We start from the raw sequence: 18,754 nt of genomic DNA, 5'->3' as shown, positions 1-18,754 counted from the left end.
TCATCGACTGGACAAAGCAACTACTAATGCCTATATCGGGGACATGCACTGCAAAGAAGCTCTTTGTAATGTTGCTCTCATCACTTCTTCTTATGAGTGAGTTCGGGAAAACCACGTACAGCGACAACATTCGTTGCTTCAGAGTCTCTCAACTCGCTCTTTAGCCCTAAAGGGCAACGTTATCGGGAAACCTGCCCCTGTTCAGTTTGAACTTGGTGGTGGTGATGATGGTAATGATGACTACAGCAAATAAAAATGATAGTTCCTCACCAGAGCACCCAGGGCCAGATCTGAAGTCCATGTTAGAGATTTTGAAATGAAGAAAGATTTGTATTGTTTTAAATGTTTGCTCTGTTTACTGCAAACAAACATCACTGTGTAGGGATAGATTGCCATACCAGTAAGTATAGTAACCATTTTTGAACACACCAATTCCTGTACTCGACGCCATGTTCCATCTCCGCCCATTCTTCTGACTCCCTGTAAGGTATTGGATACAGAGACGATACCGGATACCAAAGACAGTGATGTCACAACTGCTTTAAACTCGCGGCGGAATCAAAATTCTTTCTCTCTGGCGGTGGATTCCATGCGTGAAAGAGAGAAGCTGATGCATTGGTGCTACGGAAGGACAAAGCACAAAGAACGAGCTATTGATACCGGACCTTTAGCCAAAGTTAAATGTATTTGACCTTCACAGAGTTGTAATAATAACTGAACCGGTTAGTTACTGCAGCCCACGCAGTATTTCAAAGAGAAAAGGCGACCGGATCCCTTTTCCCTTTCTCCACGTCGACGAACTATAAACAAGATTCCTTCCAGATCATCGGACGACCAACAGAGCACCAAGGACCTTCAGCTGACGAGCTGTAAAGTAAAGGAACAGAGTTGTTTTCTTCTTAGACCTGTGCTCCGTGCTGTCTTTGGAAGGCTCACTTTCAATCGCTAACAAGACCGATCTCGAGTAAGGCTGACATCTGGGCAACTGTTAGTCTTATTTATGACTTGTTGATGTAAAGAGTGTTTATTTGAATTCATTTATGGTTTAAATGTATGCATTTTGAGTCACATAAAGGTCGGTCTTAGACCACGTGTTGTTTGATGTACTTTGTTTAGTATCTGTATTTAGTTAGCTCATGCATGCTCGCTCTCTCTCTCTTTTTTTAACTCCCTCCATCGTACTCCACTCCTCAATATTGGGATTTCAGGAGTTTGGGTTTAAGGCCTCACCAAAACTAATTTAAACCACAGATTCCTTTGTTGTTCTGTTTTTTTTTTCGCACCCCTTTCTGTGCTGACCATCCCCCTTTTGGGTGTGGCTGGCATGGCTCACGCATTCCATATACACACACACACACACACACACACACACACACACACACACACACACGTGATTTCCCCATCACATTTTAACATCCACTCGCCCCTACACTGTAACATTGGCTATAGCAGGGGTGCCCACACTTTTCTGAATGGTGATCTACCTTTTAAGTGACTGACTCAGAATGATCTACTAACTACGCACATTACATGTCTTTTTTAAATTTACAATACCAAAATGAACACAGTGTCATACGGGCTATTTCACTAAGGTTTCACATTTAAATCACAAGTTGAATTCATTTATGATTGAGTTTTATTTCCATACCAACCCTGGAAATAACAACAGTAACATCCACAATAGAGGCTACTAATCAGCATGTGATTTCATACACAGTGACATTACATTGCTCATACAATTTAGTAGCCTACATTTATGATAAAAAAAAATCCACACATTGAAATGTAACTTTTTTTAACACTACGATTTTCTTTTAACATACATACATAGATAGAGGCATTTGGCCCACAGTACACACTCTCATACTAGAACTCACTGTTCAAACTGAAACTTTCAGACAATGAATTAACTTTATGTGTACATTGCATGTAGCCATTTTTTTTTTTTTGCATGTGGCAGGTTCACATTACATTGCCCATAAAATTCAGGCCTACATTTATGATCAAAGTCCACACATTGAAAATTAACTTTTTTAAAACTAGGACTTTTTTTTAACATACATAGAGTGGCAATTGGCCTACATTACACACCCTCTCACACTACAATTCACTGTTGAAACATTGAAACTTTCAGACAATTAACTTTATGCATGTAGTCTTTTTTTTTTGTGCATACACAGGGGCATGTTCACATCAGTGGTCAGTAGGCTACCTTATTCAGATGATGACTTGCATTGGATGGAGTCAACAAGGGATGCATAGTCCGGGATATAGCTACTGATAGCCAGTCTCAGACACGCCTCCAAATGATCGTCGGTCAAGGTGGAGCGGTATTTGGATTTTATAATTTTCATATGTGAAACGGCTGACTCGCACAAGTAAGTAGACCCAAACATTGCAGTCAGAGATGTTGCACATTTTCTCATGTTGGGATACTTTTCTTCTGTGAGCAAACTCCAGAACTGTTCATTGGCCCTGAACTTCAGGTTAATGTCTGCTTGCAGTGTCAAGATCTCATCCTCAACTTCAGCAGAACTGAGCTGAAACATTGTTGAGATTTTGGAAGCGAGGACATCGACCTCAGCATCCTCCCGAAAAGGGAAGCACATGAACGTGGCAACTGGCTCGAGTAGAGCGAAGTCTTGAAATCTCCTGTCAAAGTCTGACAGGACGGTGTCAATCTGTTCTGCATAACATGCACTGTCAAACTCCGTTGAGTCCTTTCCTTGATTATTCAGCTCAGATGCAAGGTTGCTAAAGTTTCCCAGATCATTGCGTTGGATTTTTGAAGAAAGCAGTTTAAGTTTTCCTTTGAAGGCGTTCACTGTGCTTATCATATTGATCACGAGTTTCTCTTTGCCCTGTAATTCCACGTTTAGCTCATTGAGCATGTTTGACAGATCCGTTAAAAACGCCAAATCAAGCAACCAACGATCATCATTAAGTTGCTCGTATTCTGCATGTTTTTTCTCCTGAAGGAACTGCTTTATCTCGGGAAGGAGATCGCGAAATCGTTGCAGGAATTTCCCCCTACTCAACCACCTTACGTCTGTGTGAAGCAGTAGTTCTGTGTGGTCGCTGTCAGCCTCCTCAAGCTGCAAGCGGAAGAGTCGTCTTTGGAGAGATTTTGCACGGATAGAACAGGCCACTTTTGTTGCTACGTCCATGATCTCTTTCATGTTCAACATTTTCGCACACAATGCTTGTTGGTGTATGATACAATGGTAACTTAGAAAGTCAGGAAACGCTTCATCCTCTCGGCATTTGGCAACAAATCCATTACGCCTGCCTGTCATGGCAGGCGCCCCGTCCGTGGTGATAGACACCAACTTGCACACTGGAATCTTAGTCTTGTCGATAAAGTTTTTGAATATCTGAAAAATGTCCTCCCCCCGTGTGTGTGCGTTCATATGCAGAACTGCTAAAAGTTCCTCTTTTGCAGTCATATCATGAACCATCCGAATAAAAATGCACAACTGGGCTTTGTCTGTGATGTTGGTAGATTCGTCCATCTGTAACAAGAAGCTCTCGCAACAGTCAATGTCCTGAGCAAGCTGCTGTACTAAGTTGTCGCCCATCATTTCGCATTGCCTGGTCACTGTATTTCCTGTCAATTGAACAGCTTTGACTGCAGACATTATTTCCGTTTTGTTTTTAAAGTCTTTAAACAACGCATCTGATGCCTCGATGAAGGCTTCCTTCACCATAACTCCATCCTGGAAACACTTTTTGTGCCTAATGATCGTGCGACTCACCCGGAACGATGCCTCTGTGGCGGCCTTGGCTTTCGACGTTGGCCGAGTGAAAAGAGACTGCTGTCCAAGAAGCTGAGACTTCAACTCCCTCACCTTTCTCTTTCTCAATTCAGTGCTTGGAGGAAAGTCAGTATCAAAGGTTCGATGAACCATTCGAAAATGTCTCTCTATGTTCCCTTTCTTTGGAAGTGCAATGCTGGATTGACAGATCAGACAGACACACTTCGAGTGTGACATCGTGAACAAGAAGTCCTCTTCCCATTCTTGATGGAAATGGTAAGTCTTCAATTTTTTTATTTGTTTATCTCCCTCATTCATTTCCGAATCATTTTTTGTAGGCTACTACACAGCGAATCGAGCTACAGCGAAAACGAAAATGCAGTGGTAAAAGGAAAGCAAGCAACAACTGGCGCTTGTCTGTAGTAGGCTATGAGATATGTTATGGTTGTTATGGTAATGGTGTAACAAACTTTTTAGCAGCCAGCAGACTGGCCTGTCTACACGTCAATCAGCGGGCACGTTATAATATCATTATGTGATAGGATGAATTGCTTTTCTGAAAACACGCGGTTTTTTTTTTCGTTTTTTTTCTTGCGGAGTTCTGTGAGCTACTCTCATTGGCCCTGCGATCGACCAGTCGATCGCGATCGACGTATTGGGCACCCCTGGGCTATAGCTTATTACTTCTGATCACCATTAGTGCCTTAATTATCAAATGCACTACTGATTCTTATTTGTATATATTGTATCACCATTGATATTGAATTATTCCTTGGCTGCTATTGTTGCTATATCTGATCAGTATTAGTTTGCTAATTCATGTCAGCTATTTCAATAAATGGTATTTTTGGAATAAACTGTGTCCTGTTTATTGTTACAATATTCACTGAAGTGCCAACCTCTGCCAAGGAAAGTATTCAAATTGCCTTCACCCATTTGCTTGTTATATGAATGTTATAGATCTAGAGCAGTGGTTCCCAAACTTTTTTGGCCGCGCACCCCCTTCTATACTCCAACCAGGTTGACGCACCCCCAGTTCCCAAAAAACACACGCTTTCTTATAAGGGAAGCATCTTTAATCGTGCTAAATGATAACAAACATCATTTGCCACACCTGCAGGAAACCACAAAAGTGGAAAAAAAAAAAAAACACTAAAGCTTTCTTACAAAGCCAGCACATCATGCTCGAATGAGAACATCGAATCACATTAACATATTATGCACTCTCATATTTTAATTAGATAGAATTTGATTGAAATGTAACAGTTTTAAAATGTTGCAACACGGTAAATGCGCAAATTCATTACAAAGGGAGATCACATTGAGGCATGTAGTCTACCAGCCAGATATGGGGAAAATATATGATTTTCATCCGTGTTTAAAATACTAGCAACACAACCCTGTCATTACAAGGTTATGAAAATGAATTGAGAATGAATTTAATTTGCAAAAAAGTTAACATATAATAACAGTAAAAATAGCAATGATAATTATGAACATATGCATTTTAAAGAGATACAACAATTAAGGAGCATATCAGGAACAGATAAAGAAGAGGATCCATCTGATTGTGAAGTGCAGCGCTGGCGGCTCAGTCTGCAGCGAGAGAGAGATAGACAGACAGACAGATGGTGGGTGGGTCAGTAGGCTATATAGGTCCTATTTTCAGTAGCAGTATATATTTTTAGCAAGATCAATGCCATTTGGCCAAATACATACCAATATTAATGCGACGGATGGGCCTGCATCTTGGCACAGAGCTCTCCGATGTTTGGGGTAATTGAAGACAGTCTCAGCCTCAAATCTTTCTCAACATCTCCCAGTCTTTGCCGATGTTTAGTTGCCGATCGGCATTTAGTTTTGCCGATTTCAACCAGTTGAGCATCGCGAATGAATGAATGAATGAATGAATGAATGAAGCCACAAACTACTGCAGAACCGTTACGGCGTAGAAGAAGAGTTAAAAATCGCCATTACATTTTTTATCTTGCGCACCCCCTAGTGGCAGCTCGCACACCCCCGGGGGTGCGCGCACCACACTTTGGGAACCCCTGATCTAGAGTAAACATATTGCATTAGAGCTACAATACTCACTAAACTATAGCAACATCACAAAGTTATTCCATTGATTTTAATAATAGTTGAGCTATAAACTATTAGACACTTGAATTAATGATTAATTAATTTATGAGACTGATCCCTTTTTACAGGAGACTGATTTGATAAGCCTATTGCAACTACAACTGTTACACAAATTCCCCGTCCAACCTGAGAAAGCATGGTGAAGGATGTAAACATTAGTTGGCAGGGTGGGTGTTAAAAAATAACAATGCTGTCCTTTTGTCAATTCAATTGTTTTTCTATCAGCATTTCTACAGGCTTTTTATTCTACAGGTTCTACCGTACAAGCAAGTCACTGCATTCAGTAGGTTGTTTCCAAGTCATTTGATTCTGTAAATGCATCATGGCAAAATATAACACCACCGTGATATTAAAAAGGAAACAATAAAAATTAAATCGTTAAAAAGTACTTTTGAAGACTTAAACTGCACATGAAGCAATTTTTTTTTGACATATTTCAATAAACATGCCCTGGTGAACATCTTTCAAGGATCTTCAAGGATTCGTAAAGTTCTTCATGAGGGTATTTGAAGATCCTGTTGAGGATTTCAACAAAGATCCTCAAAAAAATTTCAAGGAGCTTTCAAATTCTTGCCAAGATCTTCAAGTATCTTCAGTGTTCTAAGATCTTTGAAAGATCCTTGTTGAATCCTTGAGGATCTTGCAGGATCCTTGCAAAGATTTTTGTGGGGGTCATGATGAGGATCTTTGTAGGATCCTGAAAAGATCTTTGTCAAATCCCTGAGGATCTTTACAAATGATTTTGCATATGAAGAGCTTTGAAGATCTTTCAAAGATAAGGATCCATGGTCAAAGACCATGAGGTTTTTGACAATCCTCATGGATTTAAGGATCCATGAGGATTGTCAAAGACCTGCCAAGATATTTGGCAGGTCTTTGACAATCCTCATGGAACCTTAAAGATCCTATGAGTTTTTTTCACTAGGGTACTGCTGAAACACACAACTGCAAAGTTTGAGATGACAGGAATGAAAACCCACATTTTTATGAGGCAAAGAAGTTTCGTGGGTTTACTAAAAATTGTCAGTTCAGAACTCACAGCCAAAACATATCATACAACACCGCCGTGACGTCACGTGGGTTGCAAACTTACTATCACATCACATTCCACTATGGCGGACAGTAAAACCAAACAAACAGGAGGTTGATATTGTGTCACTGAAGCACCAAATAATGTTAGTTTTATGAACACAACCTTTACCCCGGGTATAAGGACACATCAGATCACATCTGATCCGGCTCTGAGACGAAACTGGGTCAAATTTGTGCAGCGGTATCGCCTGGACTTTCACGAACGTCTGAGCAAATACACTGCGCTCTGCTCAGCACATTTCAAAGACAGCTGTTATGAAAGAAGGTATCCAATTCCAACCAGAGAATCCGTCACGATAAAACCACCAGAAATCATCAGTGAATGCCAAAAAACACAAGTAAGTTTATACACCAAAATGTTATATTTTATGTCAACAGTGAGTGAACAATCTGCATCACATGATTTATTGTTCTTATTGTTCGTTTCATGGCCCTCTGTCACAAATAAGACTATTCTTGTCGAGATGGAATAATGAATAAACCTTCAGGCTAAAGGTAAAAAGAAAACCAAAGGTGAAGTTTCATGTTGCATTTCATGCTGTGATGCCAGTGGTATTGCTCTTCATCATATCACAGCACTGATGTCTACATAGAGATCAATCTGTCACAGTCACACAAACAGCTCTGCAGACGACACGCAGTTTATGGTTTCGCTTTTCCTTTCTTTCAAGGAATAATTTTATTCAAATAACGGAGTTTAAAACTTCCCAAGTCTTAAGTGCAACCATTTCTTTCATAACGTGCTTCTAATACTGTGAGTAAGACCATCAATATCAGCCTGTTCATCCAGATTGCTGTCTTGGTCTTGATCATCGTTGTCTTTATCAGCAAGTGGTTCATCTTCGTATGGTGTGTACTGGCTGTGAAAAACTTCGTAATCTGTGTCTGCCTCATTTGAACGTTCTTAAGTGCTAGAGACTCCACAGCTTTTTAATCGTTATTAAAAGGCTGATAGTGTACATTCTACAGAATACCATAAAGCTTCATGAAAACAAGCACTGAGCAACCAACATGTCATCATCAAAGTGCAGCCCGCAATAAAACTTGGCCCAGTCACCCAGACATATTTTAGATATAGGTGACAAAATTTAACATGGTTTTCTTTTGGTTTTACAGATTTTCCATGTACAAGTGTTTTCTTTGCATGTTGCACAGTAGGTAACAATGAAAAACAAAAACAAAAAATGCATATGAAGAAATTTAAAAAGTGTTTTGAAAAGCAAATCCTCCAGTACTGGAACTCAAGTAAAAATTCAACTGATCAACTTTCACTTGCATTGCAATAACATTTGACCAGGAGGATCTTTACTTTCACTCGAGTAATGGAGTTGTGGATTTCGTCCCAAAGTGCAGATTTGTCCAAGTGCGTTCAGTTTAAAAAGGGGTGGGAAATTAAAAAAAGTATTGTACTTCTTCCCACTCCTTTTTCGAACAATGTGCGGTGTTTTGTAATGTCTTAGCTCTTTGTTATTTTATTTATTTTTTTGTCAATTTCTCGTTTTCTTTCTTTTTTATGTACAAATAGTTACATACACTTTTTATACATGTTCGAAATAAAAATAAATTCATTCATTCATTCAAATTCAGTTTCTCTCTTTCGAACAGTGGAACAGTAGAACAGTTATATTCAGCTTTACTTACATTGCTTTTCTGGATGCTGCAATCACAGGCATCACCTTCACAAGAACCTCATCTGGTATCTTCTCTGCACTGCTATATTTACTCAGGTCAAACTCCTCCAGCTCCTGTGCTGAAGTCAGTAACACAAACACCAGAGCAGACCACTGTGAAGGAGAGAGTTCACTTTGTTTTCCAGATTTCAGGTAGCGTTGGATTTCCTCCACTAGAGAATCGTCACCCAGTTCATTCAGACAGTGGAACAGATTGATGGATTTTTCTGCAGGAAGATCTTCACTGATCTTCTCCTTAATGTACTGAACTGTTTCCTCTTTGCTCGGGGAGCTATTTCCTGTCTGTGTTACTAAGGCATGTAAGAGTTTCTGATTGGACTCCAGTAAGAGACCCAGAAGAAAGCGGAGGAACAGATCAAGATGTCCAGTCTGACTTTTTAAGGTCTGATCTACAGCACTCCTGTGTACATCTGAATTTGTTTTAAAAGACCGACTCTGAACAAGAACATTTCTCTTTTCCTCCATGAAGGTCAGATGCACATACAGAGCTGCGAGATGCTCCTGAACGCTCAGATGAACAAAGCAGTACACTTTACTCTGGTGAAGCCCAACCTCCTCTCTGAAGATCTGCGTACACACACCTGAGTACACTGCTGCTTCTATCACATCAATGCCACACTCTCTCAGGTCTTCCTCATAGAAGATCAGGTTGCCTTTCTCCAGCTGCTGAAAAGCCAGTTTTCCCAGTTTGAGAAGCATTTCTTCATCACTCTCCTGCTTCTTTGAGTACTTTCCTCTGATGATGTTTGTCTGAATGATGAGGAAGTGTGTGTACATTTGAGTCAGAGTCTTGGGGATCTCTCCACTCTCTGCTTCACCCAACATTCTCTCGAGAACAGCGGCTGAAATCCAGCAGAAGACTGGGATGTGACACATGATGTAGAGGCTTCTTAATGACTTCAGGTGTGTGATGATGTTCTCAGCCAGGCTCTGATCACTGACCCTCTTCCTGAAGTACTCCTCCTTCTGTGGGTCATTGAACCCTCGTACCTCTGTAACTCGATGGACATACTCAGAGGGGATTTGATCAGCTGCTGCTGGTCGGGAGGTGATCCAGATGAGAGCAGAGGGAAGCAGATTCCCTTTGATCAGGTTTATCAGCAGCACATGCACTGATGCTGATTCAGTTACATCACACACTCTCACTGTGTTCTGGAAATCCAGAGGGAAACGACACTCGTCCAATCCATCAAAAATGAACAGAACCTTTCCCAACCTGGACATTTCTGTTTCTTTGGTTTCCTTAAAACAGACATGAAGGAGCTCCATCAGACTCAGTTTTTGGTCCTTCATCAGATTCAGCTCTCTGAAAGGAAGTGGAAATATGAGGGGGACGTCCTGATTTGCTTTCCCTTCAGCCCAGTCCACAATGAACTTATGCACAGAGACTGTTTTTCCGATACCAGCCACTCCCTTCGTCACTACAGTTCTGATGGGTTTGTCTTCTTCAGATAAGGGCTTAAAGATGTCATTGCATTTGACTGGTGTTTCCTCTGTTGTTTTTCTCCTGGACGCCACTTCGATCTGTCTCACCTCATGTTCTTTATTGATGTCTCCACTGTCTCCCTCTGTGATGTAGAGCTCTGTGTAGATCTCATTCAGGAGCACTCGGTTTTCCTGCTTTATTATCACTCCATTTAAACACTGAAACTTCTTCATCAGATTTAATTTGAACTTTTTCTGGACTTCATTTCCAGCAGCAGATTCTGGGGCGTGTCTGTGTGACAGGGTGAAGTAGGAAGACATGGTGAGACATGGGCTCCAATTATTAGAGTTTAAGATCACAGTTTTTCTGACTGGTTTCCACAGATAGCTCTTTACGATGTTCTCACTGTGCATTTGTTTTATTCTCCTGTATTTTTTCTGTAATGTAATCAGTCTCTATGAAATAACAGCAGAGAGGTTTATAATACCAGTGCATCAGTGTCACAGTCATGGTGTTGGGTTTGATCTTACCCTGTATCTGTGATGAAGATCTTTTCTCTTCCGTCTCCTGCCTTCTGTAAATCACTGGGAACAAAAATTGTTGCTGTTAAAAGACAATAACTTATTTTAATCCTACAATCTAAACTTCAGCCCTAATTTTACTACAATAATTCTTTAGGAGTGCATTAACATTTAGAGAGCACAGTGCTGAATACAACACAACAAAAATATTGTGGAACTGGAGAAAAAAAAATCTCTGCCCTGGGTTTAATTTGAGTTTTTCTAGCTTTTCCTTCCTATATGGTCATTAGAGATGGAACAGAATATCACTCCATCATGCAGAATGGACAGATAATGTGTTTTAAATTGATACAAAAGCAGATGTGTATTTTTCAGAAAGCTGGCCAGAAATGTTCAGAGGTATAAAATCTGTAACTTGATCCAGAATTATACTCCACCCTGGATGATCCACCAGTCCATCATTTTAGGGGCAATTTAGTGATCAGTCGACCTACTGACATGTTTTTGGGAGGTGGGAGTTCAGGATGAGGAAAATACTGATTTTCATTATTATTAATAAATACTGTAATGTCAGTGATGTGATTTATGGTAAATAGTCATTGTGTTCATATAAAGGGTCTCCATTTTCTATTATATTTTACAGAAACACTCAGACACATCGCTTTTCATGGAGACACGGCCAAGTAACAGCAATCTCAATGGGGCCAGGATTTTAATACAAAACAACAATGTTGTTACTTTGCATGTTGAATGAAAAATGTTGAATGTTTAATAAGTTTTATAGCATAATTTTTATTTCCTATTATAACACCTCCATGTGTATGATCATTATTAGTCGTAGTTGTCACTGTTGTTGTAGTAGTGGGAATAATTCCATGTTTTTTTGCTTATATTAACATTTCTCGCTTTAGTAGTAATATCTTATGATGTAATATGTAATCTCATTATATAGTTTTTTGCTTGTCTTATACAAAACGTTGGTACTTTGCACTGACTATTAATTTTAGAATTAGTGTTGAACATGACTCCATTTTATTAAATTTTATCCTGTAATTTTTATTTCAAGGTCAAGGCTTTTTTGTCATTTCACCCATATACAGTGGGTACAGAACACAGTTAAAACAAAACGCCGCCTCTCCAGGACCATGGTGCTACATTAAAAGTAGACTCCCTTTCAGATTTCTCAAATTTACGCCATAAAAAGAATTTTCCCAGACACCTCATTTTTGTTTACTGGACCGAAAGCTACTCAGTCCGAATCACAGACTCCCGATTTTATTACTTTCTTTCCTAAAAGAACAATTAATTAATTTAGAGCCCTGTGGCCCTGAATTCTCTGCCATTTTTATTTCTTGCCTTGCCATGTCCTAAACCAAGATATTACATCATGCATGATGTGGGAGGGTTTCCCCGTTTGCAATTCAAGATGTTTATTTGTCATATACACAATAACAGACAGTGATTTATTATTGGGTAATGAAATTCTTATTTTGCAACTGCCCGACCAAACTATGCTTACCAATATAAAAAAAGAAATATATATATAAAATATGAAATATAAAATATAAAGTGCATATGGAATGCAAAATATAAAAGTAGAATGAAAAAATGAAGATAACATTTAAAAAAAAGAGAGGCAAACAAACAATGTGCAAACATATAGAGGTAGATATACTGTGCAATGTCTTGTGCAAAATTGCTAATATAATATGTGGTTCAAAGCCTGATGGAAATATAGAGGTGGATGGTGATTATAATCTGTGGTTCAAAAGCCTGATGGCCTGGGGGTAAAAACTGTTTGTCAGTCTAGTAGTCCTTGCTTTCACACTCCTGTAGCGTCTGCCAGATGGTAGGAGCATGAATAGTCTGTGTTGTGGGTGTGTTTGGTCCCTGATGATGCTCTGTGCCCTTTTTGTGACCTGGGTGTTATAAATGCATTGTGGGATACAAATTTGCAAAAACTGAGAGAACAATGGCGCACGTGAGTGTGCGCATGAAACACGGAAGACCGACAGTCACGGAAAGTGAGAAGAAAAGACCCTATATTGCGAAGGAAAGGAAACACAGAACCAAACTAATAAATACTGGTGATCAGATATACATATATACACATATATACAGTATATACATCACTCCTTCAATCAAACTTCAGAGATTTTTTTTCTCTCCTCGGGCTCATGTCTGAAACGGGTCGGTTATACAGGAAATTCATGAGGTTCTACTGAAGTCGAGTTTAGGAAAGTCTATTAGTAGCATTACAAAGATACAGGAGGGTCCGTCTTCCCAAAACTATTACTTCTGATCACTACGTTTGGCAAAAACTTGAGCAAACACAAAAATCAAAAAGATGACTGTAACAGGCAGGCGGGATCAATGTCACTTTCGCTTTTTAAACTGTCACTTAACATAAAACATGCTTTTCAGCAGTTTCAGAATAAACTGTGTGCCACTGTACCAATGTGATTTCAGCCAGGGGAAGAGATCCTCTTACTACCTACACACACTAGCCTCATGCTCCATTCACAAACCGGTGCTTGACCACGCTTTCGCTGCCACAGTGAAAAAGATCTGTATACTGTCTTCTTTAATGAAATAAACTGCACAGTATGATGGTGACTCAAGAGGTTGTTCACCAGAAGTTGTGCAATATAGGTGTATAGTCTAATTACACACATTTTTCACTCAGCTGTCTTCACCATCGCAATGATAAAAAAAAGGGACCTTCTATGTAAACTATCTAATGCACAGGACTGATATTTACATTGTGAAATCAACACAATTTTCGTTATGACTAATGAATTTTGGCTAGATTACGCTCAACAAAAAACAGACTGCAACAAGATGAGTGACCAGGCTCAAGTTCACCTCAAAAAGATACATATTTGGGCTAATTGCAGCATGTTCTTCACTAATTACAATATGATTGGGAGAAACATACTATCCAGCATTTGATGTGTAGGATCCATTGGCTCGGTCATATTTTCTGTCACAACTTGAGTACTGAACTTGCAATGTGAATGTTATGATTAGCTCCTCATCTCATGCTAAAATGACATCACTGGATCACTGCCCAGTCAATGAACACTTGCACATGCGCACACCGGACTTCCTCTCTCTGCTTGACTGCATGAAGCATGCAATTTCATGCACATTATTTGCTCGGGAATCCTCTCAAAATAAATAACTTCCCAGCCACAGAATGGCCTGTTTTTTTTTGAGATATTACAGAAATAAACATACATCACAATGACCAAATTTCAGAGGGGACTACATTTCACCGATTTTATGAAATCAAAAGGGCGTCTTGCTTTAAACATCACAGGAATACAAATCTACAAAAATACAACATAAAGTGCAAACAACAAGGACATTGCAAAAACGACAACTAGCACAGACCACAGTATACTGCCAACCAGTAGCTGTTACTGTGCGGAAGGTTGAGTGTGCGTATTGAGGTAGTATATGTAAAAGAAATAAATAAATGTAAACATTGTCAAGATTGTGTGTGTGTGAGAAGCATTGTAAACATTGTAAAAGTGATGGTGCATTATGGTTCACTGTGCACAGTCTGCATATTACAGAAATAAACATACTATAATGCACCATATAATATGAACCATAATGCACACAACAAGTGATTGTGCATTATGATTCACTGTGCACAGTCTGCAGTGGGAGTGGTGTGATCAACAGTCCGTGTGCATCAGTCCAGTCCCTCAGAGTTGAGAAGTCTGATGGCATGTGCAAAGAAACTATTACAAAGCCTGGCTGTGAAGGCCAGAATGCTTCGGTACCTTTTTCCAGACGGCAGGAGGGTGAAGAGATTGTGTGTCTGTGTGTGTGTGTGTGTGGGGGGGGGGGGGGGGGGGGGGGGTCATCCACAATGCTGGTAGTTTTCTGGATACAGTGTGTGGTGTAAATGTCCTTGACAGAAGGAAGAGAGACTCCAATGAGCTTCTCAGCTGTCCTCACTATCCGCTGTAGGGTCTTGCGATCCAAGACGGTGCAATTCCCAAACCAGACTGTGATGCAGCTGCTCAGAATGTTCTCAATAGTCCCTCTGTAGAATATTGTGTGGCTAATTGATGGGAGATGGGTTTTCCTCAGCCTTCATAGGAAGTAGAGATGCTGCTGGGCTTTCTTGGCTATGGAGGGAGCAGGTGAGGTTCTCTGCCAGATGAACACCAAGGAATTTGGTGTTCTTGATGTTCTCCACAAGTAAGCCATCAATGTACAGTGGAGAGTGGTCACTCCATGTTCTTCTGAAGTCAACAACCATCTCTTTTGTTTTGCCCACGTTCAGAGACAGGTTGTTGACTCTGCACCAATCCGACAGCCTTTGTTCCTTCTCTCTGTCTGTTGACTCGTTGTTCTTACTGATGAGACCCACCACAGTCATGTCATCAGCAAACTTGATGTGATTTGAACTGTAAATTGCTGCACAGTCGTGATTCAGTGGAGTGAACAGCAGTGGACTGAGCACACAGCCCTGGGGGGCCCCAGTGCTCAGTTTGGTGGTGCTGGACGTTTTGCTCCCAATCTGGACTGACTGAGGTCTTTCAGTCAGGAAATCCAGGATCTAGTTCCGGAGGGAGGTGTTCAGGCCCAGCAGGCTCAGCTTTCCCATTAGCTGCTGAGGCATGATTGTGTTGAATGCTGAACTGAAGTCTGTGAACGTATGTGTCCTTTTTGTCCAGGTGGCTAAGGGCCAGATGAAGGGTGGTGGCTATGGCATCATCTGTAGACCGGTTATGGCAATATGGCAACCGCAGGGAGTCCAGTGAGGGGGGCAACAGGGTCTTTATGTTCCTCATGACGAGCCTCTTGTAGCAATAAAAGGCATTTCGTCCAATGACCATTTCGTCATTTGGATCATGTTAAATCTTCAGGCACGGAGCAGCGCTCTCATGAGGGCTTCGTTCGTGAATACCAGGCCAAGGCATGGTCCTACCGACCTGAGACCATGCTCTTTCGAAGGGGAAGGCTTTGAAGGTGCCTGTAAAATTTGGCTTCACTGTGAGCTCCTCGGGCTGAGTTATCACACCGCCCTGCATCAGTTTTGCTGACTAAAAGGTGAAGGGTGTTTTACACTAGTTTTTGGGGGCTGATTTCAGGAAAAATGTCAGTTTGTTTCTAGCACGTCACACTTGGTGACAAAATGTGTTATCTATGTGATTAAAAGGCATTTTTAGTGAGCGAGGTGACAGTCACAATAAAGAAAGATGTATGAGAAAGTCTTAACCTGTCATAGTTGAGCCAAGCCTTGTGCATATAAGGTTAGGGTTAGCACTAACCCCGATTATAATCATCTACTGAAGCTCAAGACCTGCAGAGAGACTGTCCCAGTGCAACCCACTCACAGAAATCCAAGAAGAGGAAATTCACCCCTTAATTGTTGAATGTCACTGATGTGATGATCATAGTGCCGTAATATTTAATGAAATATATTTATAGTACATGTATCAGATTTGTGTTTCATATTGCATATTTTTTTGCAGGTAATATCCCATTTATAGTGCCTTGAAAAAGTATTCATACCCCTTGAACTTTTTCACATTTTTCCACCTTACAACCACGAACTTAAAAGTTTTTTTATTGAGATTTTATGTGATAGACCAACACAGAGTAGCACATAATTGTGAAGTGAAATGAAAATGATAAATGGTCTTCAAAATTTTAAACAAATAAAAATCTGAAAAATGTGGCGTGCATTAGTATTCAGCCCCCTGTACTCTGATACCTCTAAATACAATCCAGTGCAATCAATTGCCTTCAGAAGTCATATAATTAGTTAATAGAGAGTCCTACTGTGTGTAATTTACTCTCAGCATAAATATACTTGTTCTGTGAAGGCCTCAGTGGTTTGTTAGAGAACACTGGAGAACAAACAGCATCATGAAGACCAAAGAACTCACCAGACAAGTCAGGGATAAAGTTCTGGAGAAGTTTAAAGCAGGGTTAGGTTATTAAAAAAATCCCAAGCTCTGAACATCTCAAGAAGCACTGTTCAATCCATCATTCAAAAATGGAAAAAGTATGGCACAACTGCAAACCTACCAAGACATGGCCGTCCACCTAAACTGACAGAGCGAGCAAGGAGAGCACTGGTCAGAGAAGCAGCCAAGAGGCCCATGATCACTCTGGAGGAACTGCAGAAATCCACAGCTCAGGTGGGAGAATCTGTGCACAGGACAACTATAAGTCGTACACTCCACAAATCTGGCCTTTTTGGAAGAGTGGCAAGAAGAAAGCCATTGTTGAAAGACAGGCATGAGAAGTCCCGTTTGCCAGAAGCCATGTAGGGGACACCACAAACATGTGGAAGAAGGTGCTTTGGTCAGATGAGACCAAAGTTTAACTTTTTGGCCTAAATGCAAATTGCTATGTGTGGTGGAAAACTAACACTGCCCATCACCCTGCACACACCATCCCCACTGTGAAACATGGTGGTGGCAGCATCATGCTATGGAGATGCTTTTCTTCAGCAGGGAGAGGGAAGCTGGTCAGAGTTGATGGGAAGATGGATGGATGGATACAGGGCAATCCTGGAAGAAAACCTGTTGGAGGCTGCAAAAGACTTGAGACTGGGAAGGAGATTCACCTTCCAGCAAGACAATGACCCTAAACATACAGCCAGAGCTACAATGGAATGGTTTAGATCAAAGAATATTCATGTGTTAGAATGGCCCAGTCAAAGTCCAGACCTAAATCCCATTGAGCATCTGTGGCAAGACTTGAAAATTACTGTTCACAGATGCTCTCCATCCAATCTGGCTGAGCTTGAGCTATTTTGCAAAGAAGAATGGGCAAAAATTTCAGTGTCTAGATGTGCAAAGCTGGTAGAGACATACCCGTACCACAAAAGACTTGCAGCTGTAATTGCAGCAAAAGGTGGCTCTACAAAGTATTGACGCAGGGGGGCTGAATACTAATGCACACCACATTTTTCAGATTTTTATTTGTTTAAAATTTTGAAGACCATTTATCATTTTCATTTCACTTCACAATTATGTGCTACTCTGTGTTGGTCTATCACATAAAATCTCAATAAAAAACTTTGTGGTTGTAAGGTGGAAAAATGTGAAAAAGTTCAAGGGGTATGAATACTTTTTCAAGGCACTGTAACTATTTACTATGCTATTATACCCAAGTTCCTTATTTTAATCAATATTTCATATTCTGTATGAATATTTTAATAAATATTGTTTTAGAAGTGAATATCTGTAACTGACTGAAAGCTACTGAATTGAAATCACAGACTTCAAATTTTATTACTTTTTTCCTTTCAAATAACAAATTAATGAATTTAGAGCCCCATGGCCTTAAATTCTCCACCATTTTTCGCTTGCCTCACCGTGACCTCATTCAAGATACTATGTCATGCATCACGTGGTGGGCTTTCCCCATTCACGCAAAGCATTGTGGGATACAAATTTGAAACAGGAGAGAAAAATGGAGGACGTGAGTGTGCGAATAAAATGTGAAAGACCGACGACAATAACGGAAAGCGAGAAGAAAAGACGTTATGTTATATACGAAGGAAAGGAAACACAGGACCAAACTAATAAATATTGGCGGTCAGCGAGCACCTCAGTGTGATCAGCTATTCATTTAGCGACAGAATGATGGAATTGTCAGTAAACCTGTAGATGGCAGTGATGCAACACTGGATGCCAGCTGCCATGAAACCTGAAAGGTGAAGACGACGACTCGGGTAAGAGTGCGCATGCGCACGCCAACTTCCTCTGTCTGCTTGACTGCATGAAGGGAGCAATTTCATGCACATTATTTGCTTTAATTTATTTTTTTATTTTTGTCTCAGTGTTTAAGTCTCAGCTGAAAACACATCTGTTTAGTCAAGCCTTTTGTTAATGGTGTTTATGAGGTAAAGGTGTAGATCTGGAGGGTCCTCAGACATGGTGTTTTGGTAAACTGGGATGTATGGATGCTGTCAGTCCCCACTCGCTTGCTCACTCGAGTTTGTTGACGGTGTAGTGGCTGCTGCTTTATGTCCCGGGGCTCCCTCATGCCGGTGTTACCTTCTGACTCTCCCCTTTTAGTTATGCTGTCATAGTTAGTTGCTGGAGTCCCTGGTTGTACTCAGTGCAATATGTATACTGTTCCTAC

General features: G+C 40.4%; 1 protein-coding gene across 1 annotated transcript in view; it reads right to left on the bottom strand.

Annotated features, from left to right (window-relative positions):
* LOC132870287 (NACHT, LRR and PYD domains-containing protein 12-like) overlaps positions 1-18,754 on the bottom strand; it is a 361,706-nt gene that overhangs the window by 120,660 nt on the left and 222,292 nt on the right. The window contains exons 7-8 of the mRNA XM_060903922.1: positions 10,637-10,690; positions 8,631-10,397 (exon numbers count right to left, since the gene is read on the bottom strand). Coding sequence (XP_060759905.1) covers positions 8,631-10,397; positions 10,637-10,690 — 1,821 coding nt within the window. The remainder of the gene's footprint in view (positions 1-8,630; positions 10,398-10,636; positions 10,691-18,754) is intronic.

Source organism: Neoarius graeffei, chromosome 22, assembly GCF_027579695.1.
Source record: "Neoarius graeffei isolate fNeoGra1 chromosome 22, fNeoGra1.pri, whole genome shotgun sequence".
NCBI lineage: Eukaryota > Metazoa > Chordata > Actinopteri > Siluriformes > Ariidae > Neoarius > Neoarius graeffei.
This window is presented reverse-complemented; position numbering and strand designations above follow the sequence as displayed.